At 39.4% G+C, this 26,222-nt stretch overlaps 1 protein-coding gene across 4 annotated transcripts; it reads right to left on the minus strand.

Annotated features, from left to right (window-relative positions):
• Positions 1–1,913: 1,913 nt before the first annotated feature.
• On the minus strand, positions 1,914–18,595 carry SPART (spartin). Of its 4 annotated transcripts, XM_064173170.1 has the most exons (10): positions 18,450–18,595; positions 12,568–13,400; positions 11,259–11,456; positions 10,241–10,345; positions 8,375–8,504; positions 7,069–7,263; positions 5,959–6,117; positions 5,791–5,881; positions 4,855–4,915; positions 3,333–3,424 (listed from the first exon to the last, which is right to left on the minus strand). In XM_064173170.1, exons 2-9 carry the CDS (start codon positions 13,396–13,398, stop codon positions 4,855–4,857), a joined length of 1,770 nt encoding a protein of 589 aa, XP_064029240.1. In that variant the 5' UTR covers positions 13,399–13,400; positions 18,450–18,595; the 3' UTR covers positions 3,333–3,424. The 4 variants fall into 4 exon arrangements, with proteins under 4 accessions (XP_064029216.1, XP_064029224.1, XP_064029233.1 ...); XM_064173146.1 differs by lacking the exon at positions 4,855–4,915 and having other exon boundaries at positions 1,914–3,424; positions 18,450–18,592; XM_064173154.1 differs by lacking the exon at positions 4,855–4,915 and having other exon boundaries at positions 1,914–3,424; positions 18,403–18,592.
• Between the last annotated feature and the right edge of the window lie 7,627 nt (positions 18,596–26,222).

Here is a 26,222-nt window from a genome sequence, read left to right on the forward strand (position 1 = left end):
AGCATTATACCATCCAGTGCATCTCCCTTGGGATGGACTTTCTACCCCTTCAGGATGAATCTCACTCTATGGCACAGCAGTTAACCCTTAAGCTACAACAGCCTGGAAGACTAAACACAGTCTCAGCAAATTCACCCACTGAGATGAGCAGTCACTCTACAGGAGGGCAGGGCTGCCATTCAGAGTGCAAGCTGACTACGAAGCAGCAATGCACCATGCAGGAAAAGAAGGCCAATGCCTTCCTGGGCTGTGTTAGCAGGAACATAACTAGGAGGTTAAGGGAAGTGATTTGTCCACCCCATTCATCACTTGTAGGACCATATGCTGGAGTGCTCAGGTTTGGCTGGCACACATGGCCTATGTTCAGCCTAGAGAAGGCATAATGAGATTCAAGTGCTGTCAACACCTACATGTGAGCAGGCTGTAGAGAAGCCAGACTTTTCTTCAATGTGCACTCAGGTACATTGCTGCTTATCCTTCCCAAGAAATTTCTGGCCCAGTATAAGAATTTACTAAAGTCAAACTTGCTAAAGGCTGCCAGAGAGGTTGTAAAGCATCCATCCTTGGAGATAATCAAGTATAGGCAGAATTGGTAGAGAGTGCTGCATTCCATTTGGGTTTGTATTGAGGAGGGTAGACTACAGAACCTCTGGAGGCCCCTTCCAACCTACACCATTATATGGTGAACTGGTCAGCAAGTTTTAGTAGGTTACTTTACTGGAAAGTAGATTCACCTTTTTTTTTTTTTTAAGGTTACAGATTAATTTTGCCAGGGAATATTAAAAACTGGGCTATGTCACAGTGTTTTTATACTAGCACTGAAGAAATTTGCCACCCAGTCCTTGGAATCTAGAGGAAGCAATTCCAATGCAAGGGGTTGGACTGACATACAGGTTAAGAACAGTGATTTATATTTATCAAATGATGAAGATGGCAGAGACAACACTTACACTTAGAGGTCATTAAAAGCAATCTTACTAGGACAGGTTTGAATAAACTATTTTAGAAATAATGCACCAGGAAATCAGGCAGCAGCTCAAAGTCAACAGCATTAAGAATACTTCTAGGACTGCCATACACCAAAAGATGTTTGGTGTTCAAAGGAGAAACAAAGCTGAACTGAGAATAGAAAACAAACCTCAGATATGAGACTTACAGAGCTTAGTGTGTACAACAGGGAGTGCAAGTGCAGGAAGGCTGTTGTGTGGTAGAAGAGGAGAGAGTACACTATGAATTTGCTGCCCAGGGCCCAAATAGTGACAACTGAAGCAGAGTAAGTTCAACAGTGCAATACTTCAGTAGTCAAAAATAACTAACTTTTGGAATGACATAAAAGACTATGCATATATTACATTAAAAACTTCAACATGAGGTAGGCACTAATAAAAAAAAACCTTTAGTGTACTTTGAGACCAACTTGAATGACTAAGTACTATAAAGAGAATACCAGCAGGTTGAATGAGACGACAATGCTTACATAATTAGTACCAATGACATTTAAATATATTTTTTTATTCCTCATCATCCTACAGTTTGGTCTCTTGAAGACTGTAACTGTTGTTTTAATACTGTTTGCTGTTCTGACTTTATAGATGAAGCTAAAAGACATCAGCCATGTGCAAAATCAAAATGGGAGAAGATAGATATGACATACAACCCTACCATAAATGCAGTTCATAATGTTTTTCTTAGTGTGAGGTCTTTAGTTGGCCTTAGAACTGGCAAGTGATAGTGCAGTAACAGAAGCTGTTGTAACACACATTTGATAGTTGTTCAAAATATTTGAAACTCTTTAGAGAGCTCATTTCTATCATACACAGGTCTCAACGCTTTTATTATTTTGGAAGTCCTACTCTTTCCACTCAGATGTATACAATAGTTTCACAACATAGAAGGGCCAACTACAGACTGACCAATTTTAATTTAATCTTTATTTCCATAAATCAAAGTTACACTTCAAGTGGTTAGATCCTCTGCTTCACATTTCTCACCCTAAGTACATACCTACAGTAGCTACCACAACATCTGCACCTATTACCAATCTAATACACATTGTCTTTTTTCAATCTGATGCAAACACTTGCTATCAACCACTTATTTTCTCCATTTACATGGAATGGAGGTAAGTTGGAAATTGATAGTGTTGTGTTTGCCACAAGTCCAGCCAGTGTTGGAATGTGTAGCAGCTTTAAACTTAATAATGAACGGTTAAATAAGTAGCAGTGTAAAAGTAATCTCAAGGATTCTACATATGGAGTTACTTCACAACACACTAGAAATGGGATCAAAGACCTACAGTTATGTGTACTCTAATCCACACACATCTCTCCATTAAAAGTTCTTGTCTTCATACCCTTTGAAGACATACCTTGTGCAACTGAATTTAATGGAAGATGCTGACTTGTTGAAGCAAACATGTAATGTCTTCCTTTAGAAGGCCATGATACGTACTCTGAATCTTTCTGGATCGGCTTAAGTACAGAATGCATACTGTCCTCTATAGAATGGTTTTACAGAAAAATAATTTCTGAGGAAAAATACTTGTTTACATAAAAATCTCAATTTCAAATATTTTTTCATATATTCCTTATGGAGTGAGTGGGACAATACATTTATCTAGAGTTGAAAATACTCTCTTTTAGAAGAAATGCTTGGTATCTTTGGTTTTCTTATATGCTGGATGAAAAAAAAATAAGGGAATAAATACATAGTTACCTGAGGTTCATCTTTCATTTATTCTAACAAACTTTGGATATGATTAGCTGTTTGGTAACTGAAAAGAGAAAATCTTTACAAACCAATGAACCACAAAGCTCCTTTGTAGTAGTGCATAATAAATAAGACAAGGCTGTTTTAATAAATTTAACTCTTAAGGTGAGTTTAAAACCCAAAACTATTAATCCTCTTTGTTCTATATCACCACCTGCTTTACAAATATAAAGTGTTAGAAAAATATTGACAATAGTATTTCTATATTAATCTATTATTCCATACTGTATTTCCAAAAAGTGCTTAGAGGCAAGCTTATTAACTGCAAACATACCCTTCCAGTTGTTTAGAGATAGAGAACAAGGACTTAAATCCTTAAATTTTTCCATCCACAAATGCTCTCCTTACATTTTCAATTAAGTAACGTTTGCTTGAGAAGTACAGTGTGAATTGTGTTAAACTGTAAATTAGCAATATAGTTATAGGAAGTTTTATCTGTAATGTAAGGCTTTGAAAAGGATTTTATTGCTTCTTTTTATCCTTCTTCTCATTATCCAATACTTTATATTCATCTAACACAGCATGGCCTGCTTCCTTTGCAGTTCTCTTCACAACAGCTTTGATACCAATATTTTCGATGTTAAATGCCGTCCTACCAAGATTGACTGCAGAATTCACAGCATCGTCTGTAGCATGGCCAGCATCCTCTCCATACCTTAAGACAGACAGCAGTTTTGTAAAATCATATAATTATTTTGAATGCAAAATTTTTAAACATTACCCTGTCTAGAGATTAAAATTAGACATTACCAAGCCATTTGATTAAGGGCTGCTCCTCTATCAGATGGATTACTCTTCAAAGATATCAATACGCTTCCCCTCTTTTTCTTCAGAACACCTTCCAATCTTTCTCCCTCCTTCCTCTCTAGTTTTGAAGAGAAGAAGGCCTACCTATAGAATCCTAAGAAGGGGGTAGGAGAAGGTGTATGCAATACATACTTTTTCATCTAAGTTCTTAGGTAAAATTCCTAATACCTTCTGTAAGGTATTATGTGTTATTAATACCTTCCAAAAGGAAAAGAGGTGAGGGAAGGAGAAGTCACACAAAACCTCTAAAGGCTCAAAGCAGCCGTCTTGAGGCTATGATGAAAATTATTAGAAGATAAAACCCTCCAGTCTCTCCACAGAACTATGAGTCCAGCTTCTTTATGTTTTAGGAACACATCAGCAGTCTCATTACTCAACTGTGAGCAAAGGTACACATCTACATTAGTGAAGAGCATGCTGAAGGAAAAGAGTATAGCAAGAGCAGTAACTCCAGCTATTCTGGGCAGCCAGACATTTACCCAGAGAGAGCACTGTAATCACGCAAACCAGGCCAAAGAGAAGTACTTCGGGTAGCATCGGAACCCCAGCAGTTGACAGAGTTATTTTCCCCTGTGCTTCTATGACCAGGGATTATTTTGAGGATTTCAAATTAAGGCTAGAGAGAAGCACAGAATATCAAAGAATCAAAAAATCTATCGCATTATCAGTATGGCAGCCACAGCATAATGGCTAGAACCAAACGAATCGGCGTTTTTTTTTTCTTTTAATTCTCTGGTAGAACAACAGCCTTGAATCACCAGGATCAGATCTGCAGATCACAGAATTAATCTCACAGCAGAAGTCCATCATTTGTCAATTTGATTAGTTATTTTCACCTTGGGAACATCATAAGCTAGTTTTATACAACATCTGTAAAATAGATAACCTTAAAGTAAGGTTGTATCTTAGCCAATACTGTTGGGCAGATGTTGATACTGCAGTTAAATCTTTAAAACTTCACTAATGTAGTAGCATGGTACTTTCCTGGAAATGTTGCTTCTGATTCTGATCAACATATGCATACAATGATGACCTCTTTGTAATTCCATCCACAGAGGTATTGCAGCTAAGTTTCAACTGATTTTTTTGTTGATCTAGGGACACCGTGACGATGTTCCTTTAGTTTTGTTTCCACTAAGTGGAATTTTACTTAATCACTAATCTATTTTGTCACTGAAACAAAAAATAGCTTCCTAAAGAGATATATTTATGGAAATAATTTTTTAAAATCACATAAGCAAATATTTTCCATTTTAAGTAACTGCAATATTTAATTACTTATTGTTTTTCACTCTGAGAGGCTGTTGGTTGCTGATCTCCATATTTCATATTTTTATATCTAAAACAAAAACAGTAATATGAGCAAATGAAAAACAAGTACCAGTACAACACATTCTGACATTCCTACCAAAACCAAGTATTAACAATAAAGCACCTCTGACTAGAACTTCCCTATCTAGCCTTCTGGTTAAAGTGTATCACAATACAGTCCTGAGCACCAACCTGCTGAATGCTCTATATGGAAGGTGACAAGGAAGTTAGCCCAAGCTAGTAGCTTATATGCACTTTCAACAATCCTTTTCAGCACCTCTTTTGCTACTTACCACCAGTTCCATTTACACTACAGGCTTTTGCTTACACCTCCCAGTACATGTGCTCAACTTTGGCTTTTCCATAATCTTAAACCCCAAATGTTACTACCTTTATTAACTTACTCTAGTAACATCTGTGTTTTGCAAATCAAGGCTATCACATTACTATTTATGCCTTAGATATCCTTTTTTTTGTACCTCCTTACTTTAGTTAGATCTGCTGACAAATGGATTTTTTCCATTTTTCTTAAATTTAGCTAAGTTTCACATAAATTCAGAATCAGAGCTGAGGGGTTTATAAACCAGTAACTCTTTTCATGATGATATTATACCATAAAGCAAAACTATAAATCTGAACATTACCTGTAACATAGCACAAAGCTTTAAAAATTCTCCAAGAAAGCTAGAAAAGATACTTACCACAACCATTTAATTTCATATTTTTCCTTACAGAAGATGCTTATTACTGTGCATTTAGCAGCTTACCATGTGCTGCATAATTGGATCAAAGCAGGTATTGTGGTCAGCTTCCTGCACTTTCATAAGTGGGGTTTTTTTCTGCCAGTATTCCAACACAATGGCAATATGCTCTAGAAGATGACACCAATAAATACATACTTACTTGTATTTGACAGTTTTTACGGTTTCAGTTGAAACACTTTTAGCAATGCACTTTGCTGCACTTTCTAAACCTTGCCACACTGTTGAAAATCCTGTAAAAATGAACAGCTTCTGTGAGTTCACAGCACTGAAGAGCATGCAGTTAAAAAGTACAAGGAATTTTTATTACCTTGAACTCCACTTGCTGCTACCACCAGAGCACCATCAAAAGTAGATTTGCCATCTTTATCTTTCTTAAGGGATTCTGGAACTAATTTGCTGCCATGCTTCTTCACATGTGGAGCCAGCTCCCTTCCAACACAGCTTGCTATAGAACACACTCCCTCAACTACCCAAAAACAATAATATGAGATTATTCAGCAAGAACACAGAACATTTCTCTTTAAAACTCCCTACTCCTAATTAAAACTAAGCTTAACTGAAGTTTTAAGTGTTTCTTCTATTTAAATACGCTTATTTGAAAGAATTTTAATTCACACTTAAGTACCAAACTCATACAGAAGCAACCTTATTTTTCAGATTCTGCGCAGCTCAAATTTCTAAGAACCTGTAAGGTTGGTCTTACGACTCAAAAGCACTTCAGATAAAACATGTATCTCTCACTCAGCTTTCATGAAACTTTTTCCATCGCAGATAGGGAACAAGCTGTATTTCTTTCCTGACTTGTGTTCTGGAGAAGTCTCTCAAAATCATTTCAGCTCTCCAAAGCAGTTCTACAACATCCAGCAGAGTTTGCTTTTTAACTTTGATGACTCACTAGATTGACTAAATATTATCATTAATGCAAATAAATAACAAAACTAAGTTACTGAGAGCTGCAGGGATTACCAAGCATCTCTGAAAACAAAGCCATTTCCAGATGGAAGTTCACATACAGTCTAATGGACTTGTTTCAGTTCTGTGTAATTAAAAACATGTACGGACATTGTTTAGTAGTACATGTTAGCAACCAGTGACAATACTGCTTTTAAAATACATAGTTATCAACTTAAGAACATCATCACTATGCATAAAGTGTTTAAAACTTAAAAAAGCATGCCAAACTTAAAGACTGCACAAGGGATTATTTTAGAGAAGAAGATAGGCCTCAAGACTGTGTAATAAATATTACTCCTAAAGCAGGTCTCTCACAGGAGGTAATGGCACAAATTACTGATCTCTGGATTTCACCAAGTCAGTTCCTCCTCTAGTTCATTGGCTAAAGAAACTAGTTTTCATTTTACAGAGTAGTTATTATTTAAGGGAAAAATATAATACATAGTGAGATGGAAAGTTTTACCTAAGAATTGGCTGACTTTGACAGCTCCTCCAGTAGCCTGTTTTGCTACGTGAAGTCCTTTTGCTACAGTTGGGTTGACTTCCAGAGGCTTTTCTTCTGGTTGAATGTGTTCTCGCAGTTTAGAAGCTCCTTTGTGGATTGCTTTACCAGTGTATTCTGCTCCTTTGACAAGGCCCCAGCTTACCCAAGACGCACCTTCAAGGCAATAATGGTTCTTAGCCTGTAAAACTGTACATTCCGTGATTCCTACAGCTTTTCTTCCTCTGCAACACTGACTTCAGAAACATTCCTAATTACAGTCTGCAAGTATGCTGTTTCCTGAATGAGCCAGCATGAATTCCTGCAGCGATTCCTGCTCCTACACTACCCATGTATTTTCAATTCACTTTAGTGTAGCCAGATCTCATGCAATGTCAGCTTTTAAAAGATACTCAAGCCCCATCTGGGTCAGAAGTGACGGAACTCCACATCTCAATGCTATTAAGATTGCACACAACCCAACCCTCTCGATCTCTGAGCAGATTAATACTTATTACAAGCAGACGGTGGTCACTAGTGGATTGCAAAGGTTCTCAGAAGTGAAAAAAATGTTTATGTGCAGAAATCATAGTAGATGCCTGCTTTAATGTAACTGCTCAGACAGGAATAAAATTGGTTTACCACAGGGTTTTAAGTCACAGGGGCTGATATCATAACATATAATCGAACAAGGAGCCTAATTTGTTTGCAGTGAATACAGCTGTTGGCAATGGAATTAAATTCTGCTCATCAGTGCATCTGTGAGGTGATCACAGCTGGAACTGGTGAACAACTACTTCAGACCACTCAGAGGGCCATGAGCATTATCAGAGGGCTGGAACAGCTCTCCTATAAAGACAAGATGAATGGAGGATCTGGGGAGACATTACAGCTACAAGTTGGTATATGAAGGGGACTTAGAGGAAGGCTGGGAAAGGACTGTTTAGAAGGGCTTGTAGTGATAGGATGAGGGACAATGGTTTCAAACTGGAGCATAGTAGATTTAGGTTAGACAGAAGGATTAAGTTCATAATGAGTGGTAAAATAATGGAACAGGTTGCCCAAGGCCATGGTTGAGGCTCCATCCCTGGGGGTGTTCAAGATCAGACTTGATGTGGCTTTGGGCAGCCTGATCTAGTTGGAGGCATCCCTGCTCACTGCAGGTGGGTTGGACAAGATGAAATTTGAGGGTCCCTTCCAACCAGATGCAATCTGTGAATTTAGGTGGAAATATTGTTTAAATGTTATACACAGATTTACATTGAACACAATCCTCTTACTACAGTACCTGACAGGATTCCATGGGCAACTTTCTCACTCCATTCTGGCAACTCTTTCTGATCTTCTGCTCCTTCAGATTGTGGTTGGATATGTACAGTCTGGGGCAAGTTAACTGCATCACTAGAGGCTTCAGAAGGCTAACAAGAGACAGTAAGCATTTAAGAATCTATTCACAACTTATCAGGATTTCTGGTTTAGATCATACTCCTTGGATAAGTACACAGAAACTCAATGGAAATTTCTCATTCTGCACAGAAGTGCTGTGCATTCAAAAAAAGCTCAACACACAGCTCAGCACTGTATGTATGCTTTCTTCAACCAGTTATAATGAAAAGATCTGCCTATGGCTGCATAGTCAAGTAGCTAAATAGGAAAAACAGTACATGTAAGTAACAAGAAAGAGACTTTTCCATCTATCCCTTTTATCTTCTCAGAGAGAAGTCAGCTCTGTTGTTATTCAGTACAGGAACTCCAGTCTTTGGCCAGAGAATCCAGCTGCACTAAAAGAATGCAGCTGTTCTGTTTTGTTCCTCATCTCTTCCTCCCAGACTTAAAAATAAGAGAACTCATTCTGAGCACTGTTGATGCTTTTTCAGACTGGCACAGCCAAGGAAGACATCAAGTTGTGTATGGTACTGCTTCCCATTTGAAGATGGGTGGATAGGTTCAGTATAATTTCATGTAAAACATAATATGAGTTTCTGGAGTAAATGTTACTAATTCAAACACAGCAAGATCACCACACTCTAGTTAATAACTAGTTTCTAAGAAGTGGTTTATATGGTTCATAGAAAATGTATAATTAAACTTTAATTACAGAAAGCAAAAAAACTGTAATAGATTTAGTGGTTTTGTTAAGATTCTATTTTTAGGACTTTTCCAGTGTAGAAGTAAAACACAGCCAAACAAACAACATTTCAATGATTGAAAACACTGCTAGTTAATGATGGGTAGAAGGAAAACAAGTTACAGTTTAGTCTAGAATAGAGTTCATAGAAGAAACTAAGAGCAAAAGGGAATACACACAATAGAATAATATTTGTTATTTTAAGGAAATCTTAGATTCCCCTGAAGTATATATTGGAGAAAAAAGCAAAATATTGCACAAAGATGACTGCTGCAGTAGAACAAAACAAAACAAACATTAACAGGAAAGGGCAGATAAAAACTTGTAAGATTTCTACCCCAATGGTTAAAAATGTATCACTGATACGTTCTATATAATCAGTTACTGTTTAGCAGTATGGAATCTCACAGTCAAGGAATGTCTTCAGGATTTGACCATAACACTTTGAGGGCTGGAGAAATAACCTTAACACACAGCTAAAAATCAAAGCAAAGCAAAACAAAACAATCTCACCACTAAAAAAAACCAAAACCAAACAAGCTACATTCCAGGTGTACTTTGGTTCAGTGGCCCACAGCTTGGGTCACTGTGTGGAACAGTGAAGACTTCTAAGGACTATACTAATAAGCAGAAACAGATTATCTAGTAAAGGTGACTTCATAGCATAATTACATTAAATAGAGCTGTTATTAGATGCTCATGAGCACTATGTGAAACAGACACATTAAATGGCCATCAGACCAGGCTTTGAAATAATTGTGCTGTATCAGTTTTTAGAACTACAAAAATCTGCCACTTGCAAAATTTGGTAGCTTGCAGTAACTGAATCAGCTCTTAACAAAGACAACCAACAAACATCACAATCAAAAAAAAACCAAACCAAAACACAAAAACCACCAAACAAGCCCTGAGGGCACAGAATACATTGCTGCTGAACTGTATAGAATCTCAGCAGTTTTAAAATGTATTTCAGTGATGGTTTTGTTTTTTACTGTAAAATTTTGGGATCACTGTCCTGGAATTTACCTGGACTTTGTGGCCAGACATCTGTTTAAATTTATCTTCAAAATGCACTCTCTCAGTTGCTGGGAGCTGTGAAGATAACCCTACTCTCTCATGGGATCCTGGCACCTGTGACATCATATTAGGGAATATCAACAAAAACATGGAATTTTAGGACAATAAGGATCTAGTAAGATACCAAATTTGACCTACTTCTACACAAGAGGACAGAATTTTATCCACTAAGCCCTGCACTCAAATACCATGCAGTTCCGTAGTAGCTTTCCCTTTTAAGTAAAAATTAGTGGCCTCCTATGCAAGTAAAACTCCTCACTGAACTCACTCCATTCTTAGCTTGGTGAGTCAACAAGATTTTATCTTTCATGAAAAGACAGCATCTTGCTATGAGCTTTTCAGCAGTTATTGATCATCCCTTCTGAAATGATGCACGGTGCTCTTACGGTAACATTTTTTCATCTTGTTTCCAGGCATCGTTTTCACTGACTATGAGGTTTTGTCCATTTTCTCTGCCAATATCTTACTGCAACAAGGTATTAGACTTGTCTTGAGAGCCAATTTAAAGGTATATTTACAGGACACACATTATTTTCACAGGTCTTCTCCAAAATAGCTTAACATTTCTGAACTGTAAACACAATTGGGTACAACATTCCAAGAATGCTATAAGAACTATACAAATAGTGTCTGTGTGTGCATGCAGATTTACAAAAATGTGCTTTCTCCTGGACATAAAATTTAATTTTTGGTGCCATGTTATCTTTTGGAAGATTACAGAAAATATACAAAATGTTCTCCAATTCTTTGTGCTTACAAGTTAGTATTTTTAAATTCATCCTTCTACATCCCAAAGTCTACAGTTTCATCACTAGGTTGCTTAATATTTGGTTATCTATTTCTTGCTGGCAAGCTTTAACAAGCAGGACAATGAGTCTTGAAGTTGTACACAGCTAACTATGAGAGAATATAATGGATCATTTACCTCTCTCCTTATTGTTTTAAAAGAGGCAGACCAGAAACGTACCTGGATTCGAAGGTCAGACATCTGTTTTAAGAGATCCTCAAATAGCTCTCGGTCAGATGCTGGAAGTTCTGAAGACAGCACTACTCCCACATAGGACCCTGGTATTTGGGACATTGTGTCAGGAAACATGTAGACTCCAGTATTGCAGCACAGAACAGGAGACTGGTTACACGTTAGAGGATACAACCAGTCACAAACCTAGAAAATATAAGTACATAAAGGAATTATGAGATCCTTTTAAAAAGGAAAGATGGGCAAAGCATACCGAGAAGCATCACAAACTTGATTTCCATTGTTTAGTAACATAAAAAAATATGCCATCTTGAGAAAAAAAACACGACACATGACCAGAAAGCAAACAAGCAACAAAACTAAACAATATAAACCATAAAACAACCCCCCCACAACTGTAGAAATACCATTCTTGATTAGTTCTGATACTCTAATACAGCCCAAATACTATTTTTCAAAGGACTGTAATTCCAGCTGGAAGCCTTGTAACTGAGGCCCAAGTATAAAAGCAGGTGAAAAGTCCTACCAAACAAATCAGGAATCACAGTGCCTTTAATTTCCTGTAGATCTCAGGACAGGTTATGTGATAGGTTAAAGAGAAGATATGACTACTGAAGACTGCTAAACACAGGTGGAGGTGAACCAGCAGAGCCCAAACCAGGAAGCACTTTCTGGTTTGTTCCTCCAAGTTTCACATGCATTGTTGAGACTTCCAACAGCCAATCTTAACAGCAACAAGGAGATTCAAAGTCAGAACAGAGACCAAAAGCACAACGTACACTGCAGAAAATGCCTACAAGAAGCAAGTATGGACTGTAAAAGTCCATATAATCCATCAAATCCATATAATACATCTTTTGTATTTGGAGTTCTAAGTATGATTTACCATGGGCCCTCAAATTATCAGTTGTCCTAACAGCAATACTTTATTGCTAGTTCAGACTGAAGCACGCCATGCACAACTGCTTTAAACTGACATGTTACAATAGGCAAAGCAAAATGCCTACTCCACGGGAGGAAAGAGAAGTTGATTTTCTGAAATGAAAGGGAAGTTCATCTTATGAAATGGGAAGGTATGTTAAGTCAACTCCTTTAGGAAATAGAATTCAACAGAACAGTCAGCATTTAACAAACTTAGGAAGACACAGTGGTGTAACTGCAGAAAAGCATTTATCCAACAGCTGTAACATCCTATTACCACATAGATTTAGGCTCAGAAGAGCAAGAACTTAAGAAGATTCCCTTATTTTTTTTATAAACGTTCTTTAATTAATGGAGAAAATTATTGTCCTGTTACCTGAAGAAACGCAGGTGGATGATTCTGAGCCATCTCACTATCTGTATCCAAGAACTTCACAATGCGTAGATATCCAGGATATGAAGGAGCACTAACTAGCCCATCAGGAGTCACAAAGAATATCTGTACTCCTTGGGGAATCAAGATCAGCTCATCTGCATCCACTCCCAGGTTCTGAAGGGGAGGTGGCTGAGTACACTTACTGTAGTAGTCCTCACCTACAGAAGAAAACTCCCCAGAGTCTGTGCCGTAAGATACAGTAAAGTGGCCATTGGTAGCTTGAGGAGTATAGGCAGGAGGTGCTTCATTTGGAGGACAAAGAGGTTTTGCAGATGATGGACTCATTGCCAGAATTGGCCCCTGGCTCACAGTTGCAACACTTCCATTTGCTGCAGGTGGCTGACTTGGTACAAACAGAGAATTGGGGGCTGGGGGCCTTTCTGGCTTTTCTTTGGAAGGAATAGATGGGTACAACTTGGTCTCCTCAGCAGGGCCATCCATAACTGCAGGGCTTGCTTGTACCGGTGGGGTGTTTTGTTCTAGAAGGTCAAGTCGAGCATGAACATTTTGGAGGGTCTCCTTCATCTTCTGTTGCATTTGCCTGGCAGACTCCCACTGAGACCCTACACATGCAGGACCCTGCGATGGAATGCTAAGTCCTCGGAGCAAGTGGTCAAGCCCTTCCTTGTAGTAATTTCGAGCTTCTTCCTTCTGACCCAGCTCATCTGTATTCAGTCCTTTATTGATAAAAATAAAGGCTTTTCTGTACTCTTCATTAATAGCTTTAATATTTTCATCTTCTTGCATAACTGGATCCTGAAGCTGTTCCATTACTGCAAATTGGAATAAAAATTAGTAAGAACATTCATAGATGAATCCACACACTGCATGTATTAGTATCGTAATACTGCATCTATTAGTAGAAACCTAACCAGTTGCTTAGTACAATGTGGTTATCATCTTTTAACCTTCATATTTAGAACACATCATTCCAAGACAACAAGAAGTCTATAACCATCACACTGGCATGTATTCCTTAAACATTAGAATAATATAGATGCACCTAATATTAAACTTTCCCTCTTATGAAGTATTAAGATCAGCAGCAAGCAGTGGAGCAAAAAAAATCCAACATCTAGCTTTACTTTTGATTACATTAAAAAAACCCAAAACTCTAAAGTATTAAATAAAACAGTTAACAGTTTGTCTGTTTAAATAAAGGCTGAACTTACAAACTCAGCACATTTTTACTTAAATAATTTAAGGGAGATAACTCAGCATATTTAAATAAATCTTGCAAATTTCAATTACCATCAACACACAGAAATGGGAAGAAATACTCAGAATGGTTAAATCTGTGCCTTAGAAAACAAAATCAGATAATTACTAATTTCCTTTATAGTGTTTATAAAATGAGAAAGACAACTGTTTTCCCTTCCTTACTCCCCAAGTAACAAAAACTTGAAAAATCAGCACAAACAAAAGGGCACAGCTTCTCTGTCTAGTTTGGAATGCATTCTTCAAACTGCATCACACGTATTTCAATAACTGAAACTTAGCAGATTCTTCTCTCATTTTATCTGAACTCCAAATTGTGTAAAAAACACTGTTGTAGGTGAATGCAGCCTTTGGTCCTGGCCAAGCAAACACAAATCTTTCTCAGACATAAAATAAAATAAATTTTTAAAAAATCCAGTGACCTTTTTTGCTTACAGTGTTGACAGGCATTGCCAATTCAGAAAAATGGGGGTATTATACTAGAAGAGGGAAATAATCATGGACAACAAAAACAGGACACAGTAAAAACAACAGCACAAACAGTTAAAAACCCCCAACGACTCTCTGCTATTAGGTAGATGGAAGAAAGCAGAAAAAATCTAGAGACATCTATCAATCACAATGACAGAAAGCCACTGAAAACCTGGGAAAAAATACTTCCATTACACACACAAAAGCTGTAATGCCACTATACGCACCACTGGTGAGACCTCACACGACACTGAACCGCATTCAGGAAAGCTGCACCAGAATAGGAAAGTTGTGCAGATAAGTTATTGATTCTTCCTGTTGAATCATTTACTTTTCTTTTCCCTAAAGAAAGGTAAGTTTTGCTTACCAAGCCAATAAACTAAAGGGTAGGAGATTGGATTAGTCTCTACAAATGTACTGGATGAAAAGAAGTAAAATGGGAAAGAAGAAAAGAACCACTGAAATCCAAACTTTTAATAAAATCCTAGAAACTGCATTTCAGTTTATTTAGTGCCTCTTCTTGCTTTAGTTATCAACAAGGTAAATATATTAAAATGTTATTTGGAAAATATTCTCTCTATACTCCAATAAGAACAGAGAAACCAAAGTAAAAGATTTTCAAGAGGCAAAGATGAAATGCTATGCTCTACTCCCACATCCTTTATGATGAAAATGGAGATAGTACTGCAGTCACAAGACAGAAGCACTGTGTAATCTGGAACACATTTGAACTTTTACGTGTTGGAATCCAGTTTCATACGAAAGTCAAGAGGCATGACTTCAACAACAGGGATGTGGCTAAGAGCACAACAGGGGCAGCTTTAAGGCAGTAGCCCACGTGGAGCACAACAGCAGCAACTCAGGCCACCAGGCTTGCTGCCTATTCCCCATCAGGTAGCAATAAAACAAATCTTGGGCTGGAGAAGAACTTTCTGGTGGATTGCAGTTACTTGCTGCCAACATCACTGATTTAATCAGAAGTACAACAGTGTCCAAAAAATGTGTATTTAATAACCACCACCAAGGACATCAAATTTAGAAGTTATAAGCATGCTTCTGACCAGCACAGCAGAAAGCAATTATAATGAATTTAACTGGAAAGAATTCTGACAAGTGTGCAAATAGAAACAGATATTTACATGAATGATTATACTTAACCATGTTATATATTTTATAATCTAGACACTAACCATTTAAAGTATGCATAGTCAAATAATTTACTGACAAAAACTTTGGATTCCAAAACCACATCATCAACACTTCTGTTTACTAATGAAAAAAACATTTTCCCTTGCAAGGCAAGTATAAAAGTAAAAAAACTATTTAATATTGAAGAACTCCAATTTAAAAATTATTGTAGGTTTCCAAAACACCGTTTAGAAAACTAAGAAGAAACATTAACTTTACATCACAGTTTATTTATGACCAAAATTTAGTGCTCTTTTTCAGTGCCTGTGAATTCAACACTCTTAACAAGTCCCTTCCTAAGGCTTTAAGTACACAATTCATTTGTGCAAACACAATTGCAGTGTAACAGTCAATTCTGTCCCAGGCCTTTCCAATTTGTTTTTGTTGGGGAAGGCTAAACCAAAGACACGTCACAGATTTTAAACAACACTTTTTCTAGTGATTGTTAGTACGTAACAAAACCTCAAGTAAAATCCTAAGGTCATAGCTACATTTCAACTTAACAGTGAATTAATTTATTATTCCTGTATGCTCACCATATTGTCAGCACCACTGTTCTTGCTAAAGCTCAGTCTTTACTAACACTACAAAAGGTCTGTAAGAAAATGGCAATGTCAGCACCACCACTGCATACGCAGCACCAGTGCATGGTAGAGGTACAAAAGTTTGCTCAGCAGTTCAGAAAAATGGAAGCATTACAGCTTATCTTTGACTGCTTGGAACATCCCAAATTTGCAGTATACGTACAGGATCATTACAACCAGACTATGGATTTGCATGGCAAAGCATCTAGAAATGGAGGAAGGAATTAACAGTAGTTTTTAAGTTTAACACAAGATAACTAAAAGTCAGCCTGAAGAGCTGAACTTAATTCTTACTAATTTATTAATTTTAATACATAATAATAGATGGTATAAATAAGCCAGCTGGATTGCTCCTTCAGAAGAAATACATTCTCTGAAATTCAGTAGCAATGGGATCATATGCAAGAAAGATCCTCGGTCATTGTTATACTTAGTATATGCTCTTAATACAGTATTTAAGTTTCCTCATGTTTTAATATTTATCTTTAATCCATTTCTACATGATGCAAAACTTTATTTCCTTTGTTTTAAAGCTGGAATAAATGGCAAAGTATGTATTACAAAATGTGCCACAAACTAGCTCTTGGTCCTACAGCCAGTAGGTAAATTGGCCCAGATCTGTACCACAGAGTGCCGGATAAGATTTAAAGGAACTTATTTTGGAGAAAGCTGGTCCAAAACAGAGCTAAGAAAAGAGTTATCAGGCACTACAGATAATCACAGATCAATACAGTGCCATTGCTTGGCTATATTGCATTTATCAGTACAGATATAGTTTGTGGTTTTAAGTGACTCATCCAGGGGAGGTACAAGAGGAAAACAGGAATTCAATTAGATACTGTAAACTAACATCTCAGCTACCTGGCTGACCATCCTTCCTCTGAGGCAGTACGCCTCATTTAATTAAAAAATAATGTGCATTAAAAAAAATCCAAACCAACTCAATACCAGATCTCGCTGCCAGAAGTAAGCATGAAGCCTAAAGCTTATTAAGAGGATTAAATAGCATGACTGACAGCGGTAAGACATTCTTTCCAACTCACTATTTTTGGAACCTGGGGGGATGAAGGGGAGGAAAAAACAACCCCTTCCAATTCTAAATCCAAGCATTTATCCTGGTTGACTAGTTTTCTATCAGCTGCTGATTTCAAAGATTAAGAAGATGAAGAACTCCCAAGCAGATAGAATTGTTTAAGCCTTATTCTGTAGGGGAAGCACAATTAAGGAATTATTATTAATTTTCAAGAAAAGCTTAGAACTAATACAAGCCAGGTACTAGTTGATAAATCCATAGGGTCTATTAAATTTATTTTGTTTAAAGTAGCCCTTACATTTTTCATTAAGTGGTGGCCTACTACTTGGTTTTTATCACCTAAAGCTAGATAATATTAAAGACTAGACAGCCAAGAAAGTCCATGAATTACCATCTACCATGGTAATTCTTACTCCCAAAATTACTGAAAACTTAATACACTATCTCTTGACATTTCAGCCTACACCATCTTCTCTGACTGGCATCCCCATACCTACACTCACCAGCCAGAGCGTCTAATACCCTTCCTCTTGATACTACTGCTATCTCAAGCATATTTTGTCCAAATAAATGCACTTCTTTCTCACTTCTATTTCCACATTCTCATCACAAACCTTTTAGACCTTGCATAGCTACTTAGCACTTAACTACAAATAACAGTGAAAAACACGGTAAGGATGATAATTCCTTCACTGGGCAACTGTGCTGTCCACAATTTCATCTTTCACAGCACTGAAGTACAAAGACAGTCATTACCATTCAGTGGCAAAAAATCTAATGACATCACAGAAAAATCAGTGTTATGCAAGACTGCAATTTAATATTTTGTCATCAGCTTCGTGCCTGCCAGTTTCTGATCACTGCCAACAGATTTTTCCATATTCAAACAACTTATGCCCAGACTGACAGGAATCTTTTAAAAAAGACAAAACGGAAGGAGTAGTTTTTCACAGTATTTCGAAAAACAGCTCCTTAGTGAGATATTCAAAAGACAGTTCATTATCATGGCTACTTCAACTGGGCTAATCACACCCCTCCCAGCTGTCCCTCGGCTCTCCCTGGCATCAGAGCTCGCTTGCTGAGGCCGCACTTCCATCCCCCAGCAGCCCCGAGTGCCGCTTGTCCCGCGAAGCCCCGAGGAGTGGGTTTCCTTCTCCTCCGAGGTCCGCCCGACCGCTCCGCAAAGGGGCTGGGCCAGCCCCGGGCCTCTCTGCAGCGAGAAGTTACGAGACACCTGGGCACTGTCATCATCATTCCCACCAGGCCCACTCACGCAACTACCTCCACCCTGCGCTGACCGGACGAATGACCCCCTTGCCGCAGCCCACCGGGAAGAGCTGCGCTCCACGACTCCGGAGGGAGCCTCTGCTAGCCCGGAAAAGCGCGGCCGCGCTCGCCGAGCGGAGCCCTTGTACTGCGGCCGCCCCGAACCCCGCTGCCGTCCCGGCGCGCCCACGCCGCCGCCTCCCGGGTCAGGCGGTAGGGGGCGGGGCTGTTGGCGCGTGGCGTCACCGGCAGCTCGTCATGGGCTGTGGGCACGGGGAGTGAATTAGCTCTGACCGGGCCCCAGGCTGGCGTAAGGCAAAGCCGCGGAGCAGTACAGCGCTCTGCAGCGGGCCGGGGCTGGGGCGGTTGTGTGGCGAGGTGAGAGGCCCTTAACGAGGGGCGACTGCGGGTGTGGAGTTGGACGAAGAATTCTTTGTGCGTAATTGTAGCGCTTTGATGATCTGAATCTTTAGCAGCTGACTGAATAAAGAGCGTTTCATAAATCCTGGTTGTGGTCTGTGTCGTGTCCCGACCTGATCCGCGAAAAAGAGGACACGGCCTCCTGTCACTCCGTGCCTCGGGAGCAATGTCGCTGTGATACGAATTAAAACGCTGCTGGGGGACTAGAGGTCCCTTTACATGCAGCAGCTTTGTATTTCCCCGAATGGTTTTCTAAGTAGAATATTAATTAGATAGGACAATGAAACGAGGAGTGTCTAGTAAGAAGGCCATGACTTACCCATTGTTCTTGAGATAACAGAAACAGCTGAAGGGAACGTCCGTGTGAGGAAGGGATGCAGGCCTAAGAAGGTGATGAATTGCAGAAGGGAAGTGATAAATTGTGAAGTAAGCCGTGGCTTGGGTGATAAGGGAGGACAGGGAGTTTTACAAGCAGTTAAGAGTTTTCTGTAGTGAGCCTGCATGAATCTCAGGTTCAAGTAATGGACACGGTAAAAACAAACTACAGGAGAGCCCCTGAAGACCCTCTAAGACCACCAGAGGATGTGAATGTGCATACGAAGAGAGGTTTGCGTATATTAGCACGACCTCTGAAAGGCCAATGATTTCTCAGAAAAGCAATCAGTGTGTGTTGATGTGTGGTTTATTATGCTGTAACCAGCTTCTCCTCAGTACACCCATAGTTTGCCTATGCGTCCAGTGCTGGTTAAAGGATGTCTTGCTCCCTATAACCTCCAAACTGGTTTTGCAGAGGTTGCATCAGGTATTTGCAGTACTTTCCTGATGTGCTGCCAGAGTGTGGAAAGTGGTGGGGGCACTGAGTTTTTCACTTAGCGACACAGATGCAAATACACAGCTGTCAGAAAAGAGATACCATTTAAGGGTAAAGACTTTGCACTTCGCAGGTGTGAGAGCGAAATTTTATACAACAAAAAATAATGCCGAGTGATGCAATTTTCCTAGTGCTCTGTGGTTTTATCTGGTTTGAGATGATTTTTCTTGGGAGGGAAGTGGCTACACAAGAGACTAAAAATGCAGAAGCTGAAATACAAAAATGAGGAGTGCATCTCACACTATATCCGTATTTAAACTTTTTTTTTAAAAATTAGCTCGATGTTTGGAAGAAAGAGATGTCTGCATGCTGACTTCACTTCACCGTAGATCCCTTTCTCTGGAAAGAGGAAAGACAACTTGTGGTTTGCCGTTTGGCTTTTTGTGGTTCACACCACCACCAATTACTAATGTGTTAAACAGAAAATAATCATGTATAGCCCAAGTGTTAACAAACCTTGTGTTTTTCTGTTGCTTTTCAGTGGCCAGGAGTGGCTTGTCATTTGTCAGAAGTTGAGCTGGTAATTTGATTTAGCTAGTCTTTTAATTAGAAGCTGTAACTCTGATCCAGCTCTCTGTATGCAAGTATATGTGTGCACAAAAGCACATATACCTGCCCTTCAAACTGTGCTATTCCAAAAACTATATTGGCAAAATTAGGGCCTGTACAGTATATACAGATACTGTATGTAAGAACAGCTGTCATCAAGATTTTGCTACAGGTGATGTGAAAGAATGTCCTAGGGCTATAGGTGAGGTAATCTGGCACCCTGCCTCTGGCAGTGCAGGCTTGTCTTCTTGTGGTCTCAGCTCTTTACAGTTTGATATTCACACTGATCTCCAGTTGCTTGAAATAAAATGGGTCTGAGAGATGTTATTCTGTAAGTAACAACATGTTTCCAGTTCTGGGCCTCTCAATTCAAGAAGGATGTTGAGGTGCTGGAACATGTCCAGAGAAGGGCAACAAAGCTGGTGAGGGGCCTGGAGCACAAATCCTATGAGGAGAGGTTGAGGGAGCTGGGCCTGTTTAGCCTGGAGAAGAGGAGGCTCAGGGGTGATCTTATTACTGTCTACAACTACCTGAAGGGGCATTGTAGCCAGGTGGGGGGTGGCCTCTTCTCCCAGGCAACCAGCAATAGAACAAGGGGACACAGTCTCAAGTTGTGCCAGGGTAGGTATAGGCTGGATATTAGGAAGAAGTTCTTCACAGGGAGAGTGATTGGCATTGGAATGGGCTGCCCAGGGAGGTGGTGGAGGCACCGTCCCTGGGGGTCTTCAAGAAAAGACTGGCTGAGGCACTTAGTGCCATGGTCTAGTTGATTGGATAGGGCTGGGTGCTAGGTTGGACTGGATGATCTTGGAGGTCTCTTCCAACCTGGTTGATTCTATGATTCTATGATTCTATATTTTCTTGCATCTTCCTTTGACGAATTTGGTATTGGCCAGGTTTTGGAGTAAACAATTCAGTGAACTGGTTCTGTGCATTCATATATGTCATATTGTGCATATTATTATTAACATAGATACTGGCTAAAAGACATCTGCTTATGTAGATTTTATCTCTTTTTATATTTGAGGTATGACTTTGGATAGGTTTCACTTTCTACTTGGAGTCCCACTGTGTACATGCTAGATTACATAGACTTAGGTATTACAAAGGTGAGAACTGGATAGCTTTCCCAGTAACTTTGTACAGAAAGTCTGTGTTTAACTAGGTGACATATGTCATTTAATCAAATCAGATTTCCAGGCCTAGAGAAGAAAGTTGTAGAAGTGATGTCTCAATTTGTTACAAGCTCCTCAAAATGATGGATAGGAGCCATCAAAAGGATGGATACAGATGCACAGCTCTGTAATGCTCTGGATGAAATGTGGAACTAGGCTGTGGAAATCAATTCTTCTAGTTCCCAAGTCTAAGTGATGAGACTATCCAGCATCTTCTCAGTATCAGGGCAAGTCCTGTGCACGAGTCTTCAGTCTCTTGGTCTTTCAGTTACCAAAAGAGGTACTGATTAACACTTTGAGGGTGCAATGATATACCTCCAAAAGTGCATCCATATGGTCAGCATCAGAACTCAAAAAGTACAGACTGAATACTGAATGTTCAGCTCTGCATACAGGTTACAAACAATTATTGGATTAAACATAATCACAGATATTTGCCAGGAAGAGTGTTTTGTAGATATCTTCATATTTGGTAGATGAATCTCAAAGTGGAGAGAGGATCTAGACTTCAATTTTCAAATGTCTGGGTTTAACTTTGTTAGTTACCCATTTAACTGAAGGCATGTATGAACCTTTGAAACAGAAGATCCTGCATTTTTAAGGTAAGTTATTGACAGAGAATAGCTTGTTCACTGTCAGATGCAATAATTTTAACCCTGTTCATATATTTTTGGTTTGCTGTCAGATAGTATTGTAGTAATTTTTTAATAATGAATTATGCTTTTGCCTTTTTAAATTAACATAAATGCAGCTGGAATTCCTGTATTTCTGTTCTGCTCTGTTCCAAACTGAAACTGAAAACATTTGTGTCTAGCAGAACTGGGCTAAAGATAATACTATTACTGTGTAGCTAGATGGCAGCATTCGCATTGCTTTGAGAAAAACTCGGGCTATTTGAAAGATCTTCAGAAAAATCTGTCTGCTCTGCAGCACTTAATTGGAATGGTCCTATTTTGAAATGTGCTGCATATGGCCATCTAATGCACCTAACATGAATATCTAATACCTCTGAAAATCAGATGGGGTTTTTTAGATGTCTGGATGGGAGGTGCATAGTTTGGTCCTGCAGACAAAGAGCATGAAATAAAGTATTTCACTGTTAATCTGCAAAAAATTCTCATTATGTTTCTACAGCTTTCAAAACAGGCTACTATGTTATCATATTGTGGAAGCACACGGACCTGCTAGAGCAGGTCCAGAGGAGGGCCATAAAGATGATCAGAGGGATGGAGCACCTCTCCTGTAAACACAGGATGACAGGGTTTGGGCTATTCAGCCTGGAGAAGAAAACACTCCTGGGAGGCCTTTTTGCTGTGTTTCAGTATCTGTAAGTGATTTCAGTATCTGTAAGTGACCTACAGGAAGACTGGGGACGGACTGTTCAGAAAGACTTGTAGCACTGGAACAAAGGGTGATGGTTTTACGCTGGAGCAGGGTAGATTTAAGTTAGACACAAAGAGGAAGCTCTTTACAATGAGAGTGGTGAAATACTGGAACAGGTTTCCCAGGGATGTAGTTGAGGCCCCATTCCTAGAAATATCTATGGTCAAACTTGATGGGGCCTGGGACAACCTGTCCCTGTTCACTGCAGAGGTTGGACAAGATGACCTTTGAGGGTCTCTTCCAACCCAATGCATTCTGTGATTCTATATATAATTCTTTAAGAATTTTGTAAATAAGATACTGCAATAAAATATTAAAAAAATATTCTTTTTACATACCTAGTCCATTTCTTTAAAATCTGAGGTAATAATAATAATAATAATAATAATAATAATAATAATATCATGTAAAAATTGCATCTTTGTCATTGACTCAGCAGGCCTCAAATAATTGTTAAAATTGCCTTATACTTATTTTCTTCAGTACTAAACCTCCCAAACCACATTTGTTTCATTAAGAAAGTAGTGCAGTGAAACACACAACACAGTGAACATATCTCATAGTAGGCTAGTCTGTAAACACAATGAACTGGGAAATTCCATTTTAAAATCACAGGAAGCTACTTTAACCAGCATTAGAGGGAAGCATTTGCTTATGATAGTATCAGGAAATGCTACAACAAGCTTGTTTTAATGATAAACAATTTTTTTTCCTTCCAGATGCATAATAAAATAAGAAAAAACTCAGCATAAAACAGAAAAACAAAACTAGCATGCTACTCAGCTCCCACTCATATTGCCACCATCTTTGTGGAAAAGAGCCAGCTGTAGTTATGTTCATGAGCATCATAAACCATACAGTGGGCCCAGTCCTGCTGGTCCCACTATGGTGAGCTGAAATACAAGCTGATAGAGCAGTTTGTGAGGAGGTCCCACAGGTGATCAAATGACCCCACATTGTGGAATCCGTGACTATTTATTGAGAGGTTCATACATGTTTCACTTTCCTTTCCCACAGGTTACCAGCCCTTGAACCCACAGCTGACACTCTCATTCTAGCGGGTGGCTTTTTGCCCCCTGCTTTGCCGTCTGCTCCAGCGATACGTAATTTCGTTATCTCCGTGCTTACATACTTTTTCACATGGTTCTGAGGTACAGCAAGGCATGTTATCATTTTTCACCCCCCGGGTTCCCACATAGATGCAAAGGCCAGCTAAACATTCCATTAACTACTCCCTTGGATTCCCACAGCCACTGCCCAAAACCCAGAATACAGCAGCAAATGAAACAGGAAGCCTCTTGTGTTGCAATAGGAACTTAAAGCCTCCAGCCAGCACTTTCATTTTGAAGCTGGCATGATGGCAGGATGGTTTTGAATAACAGCAGCAAATTAAATTCAACCTGTGACAGAGTGCTGATCAACAGCTGGCTGAATATGAGAGCCAGCAGTGTGCTCAGCTGGCCAAGAAGGCAAAGAGCATCCTGGCCTGTATCAGGAATCATGTGACAAGCAGGACCAGGTATGTGATTGTGCCCTTGTACTCAGCACTGGGGAGGCCACACCTTGAGTACTTTGTTCAATTTGAGGCTTTTGCTACAGGATATTGAAGCACCGGAGCATGCTCAAAGAAGGGCAACAAAGCTTAAGAAGTGTCTAGAGCACAAGTTCTTTGAGAAGCAACTGAGGTTGTTTAGCCTATAGAAGAGGCTGAGGGAAACCTTATCACTCTCTACAAGCACCTGAAAGGATATTGTAGTGAGGTGGATGTCAGTCTCTTCTCCCTAATTACAAGAAGAACAAGAAGAAATGGCCTTAAGATCCATAAGGGGAGACTGGGTGTTAGGAAAAATTTCTTCACCCAAAGACCACTTGAGCACTGGAACAGGCTGCCCAGTGAAGTGATGGAATCACCATTTCTGGAGGTATTTAAAAGACATGTAAATGTGGCACTTAAGGACATGGTTTAGTGGTGTACTTGACAGTGTTAGGTTTATGGTTGGACTTGATGATTTTAAGAGTCTTTTCCAGCCTATTCTAAGATTCTATTTCTATGGATTTCACTTCTTAAAAGTTGTCTCTAAATGAGCTGTACATTCAGTTAGTGAGATGGTATTTCCTAGAATCCCCATGTCTGTATTATTCCTGTTCTGAGGACTGTGTAGACATAAAGAACAACATAGAAGTTCCTGCACTTACAGAACTTGCCTTCTCAGTAAGAGACTGAAGATGCAGGAGTTACAGATGAGAAATCCATAAAGCCATGGAACTGTTCAAAGCCACATTCAACCTTGAACTAGATTTGAGAGTAAATTAGGGCTTCTGAAAATCAGCTCTGCAACACGCTTTTAAAGGGTCCGTGGGGTCGGATGGATGTAGACTACATGCTAGACAGGCTGGTTATCGGGCAGGGGGAAAGAAGATGGAGAGCTGTCAGGCATGGCTTTCCTTGGGGTGCTGGCAATCACTCACCTGTGACACAAGTCATCAGAGACTTTAGGATTGTGCTGACCTGCTGGATCAAAGGAGATCCTAGAATTGCCAGGATGGTGTGGACATACTGTCTTTTCTGGTCAGCTGTTGCTGTGGCCTCAGGGCTGAGTTTACAGAATCGCAGAATCAACCAGGTTGGAAAAGACCTTTGAAATCATTGAGTCCAGCCTATCACCTAACACCTAATTAACTAAACCATGGCACCAAGTGCCTCATCCAGTCTCCTTTTAAACACCTTCAGTGATGGCAACTCCACCACCTCCCTGGGCAGCCCATTTGTGATGGTTTGGGGGTTACCCCGCCCCTCCCACACTTTGTATTTGCCCTAGCTAACTCAGACGGACTCTGGGAATATAGATGAAGCAATTTATTTACAGCTAGCAGAATTTACAAGCAGCTATTTACAATATATACAGTTATATACAATTATATACAGAAATATACAAAGGATAAACAATACAAAAGCACAACTCCCCTCCCAGAAACCTGAGTCCCCAGGAGGGGCTCTCAAACCACCCCAACACCTCCCCCCGGCCCTCTCAACCTTACCCCAGTTCTCAGGAAGAAAAGAGGTGCAGCCAAGAGGTTAGGGAGCAGGGTTAGTAGGAGCAGGGTTAATGAGATGTGACCAGGTCTAAGGCAAAAGCAAGAGAGAAGAACCAATATGGAGAATGTTTTCTTCTTCTTCCCAGAGCTCTCAGCGAGACTGTGAGAGAAGTTGACATCAATTGTTTTCATTTCACTGCCCGTTATCTAGTTCTGTTACCAAAACATTCCAGCTCGCTTCAAACTAGCACACCATTCCAATGGTCAATCACTCTTTCTGTGAAGAATTTCTTCCTAACATCCAGCTTAAACCTGCCCTGGCACAGTTTGAGACTCTGTCCTGTTGTTCTGTCAGTGAGTGCCTGGGAAAAGATACCAACCCCCACCTGGCCACAACCTCC

Source organism: Pogoniulus pusillus, chromosome 3, assembly GCF_015220805.1.
Source record: "Pogoniulus pusillus isolate bPogPus1 chromosome 3, bPogPus1.pri, whole genome shotgun sequence".
Lineage (NCBI taxonomy): Eukaryota > Metazoa > Chordata > Aves > Piciformes > Lybiidae > Pogoniulus > Pogoniulus pusillus.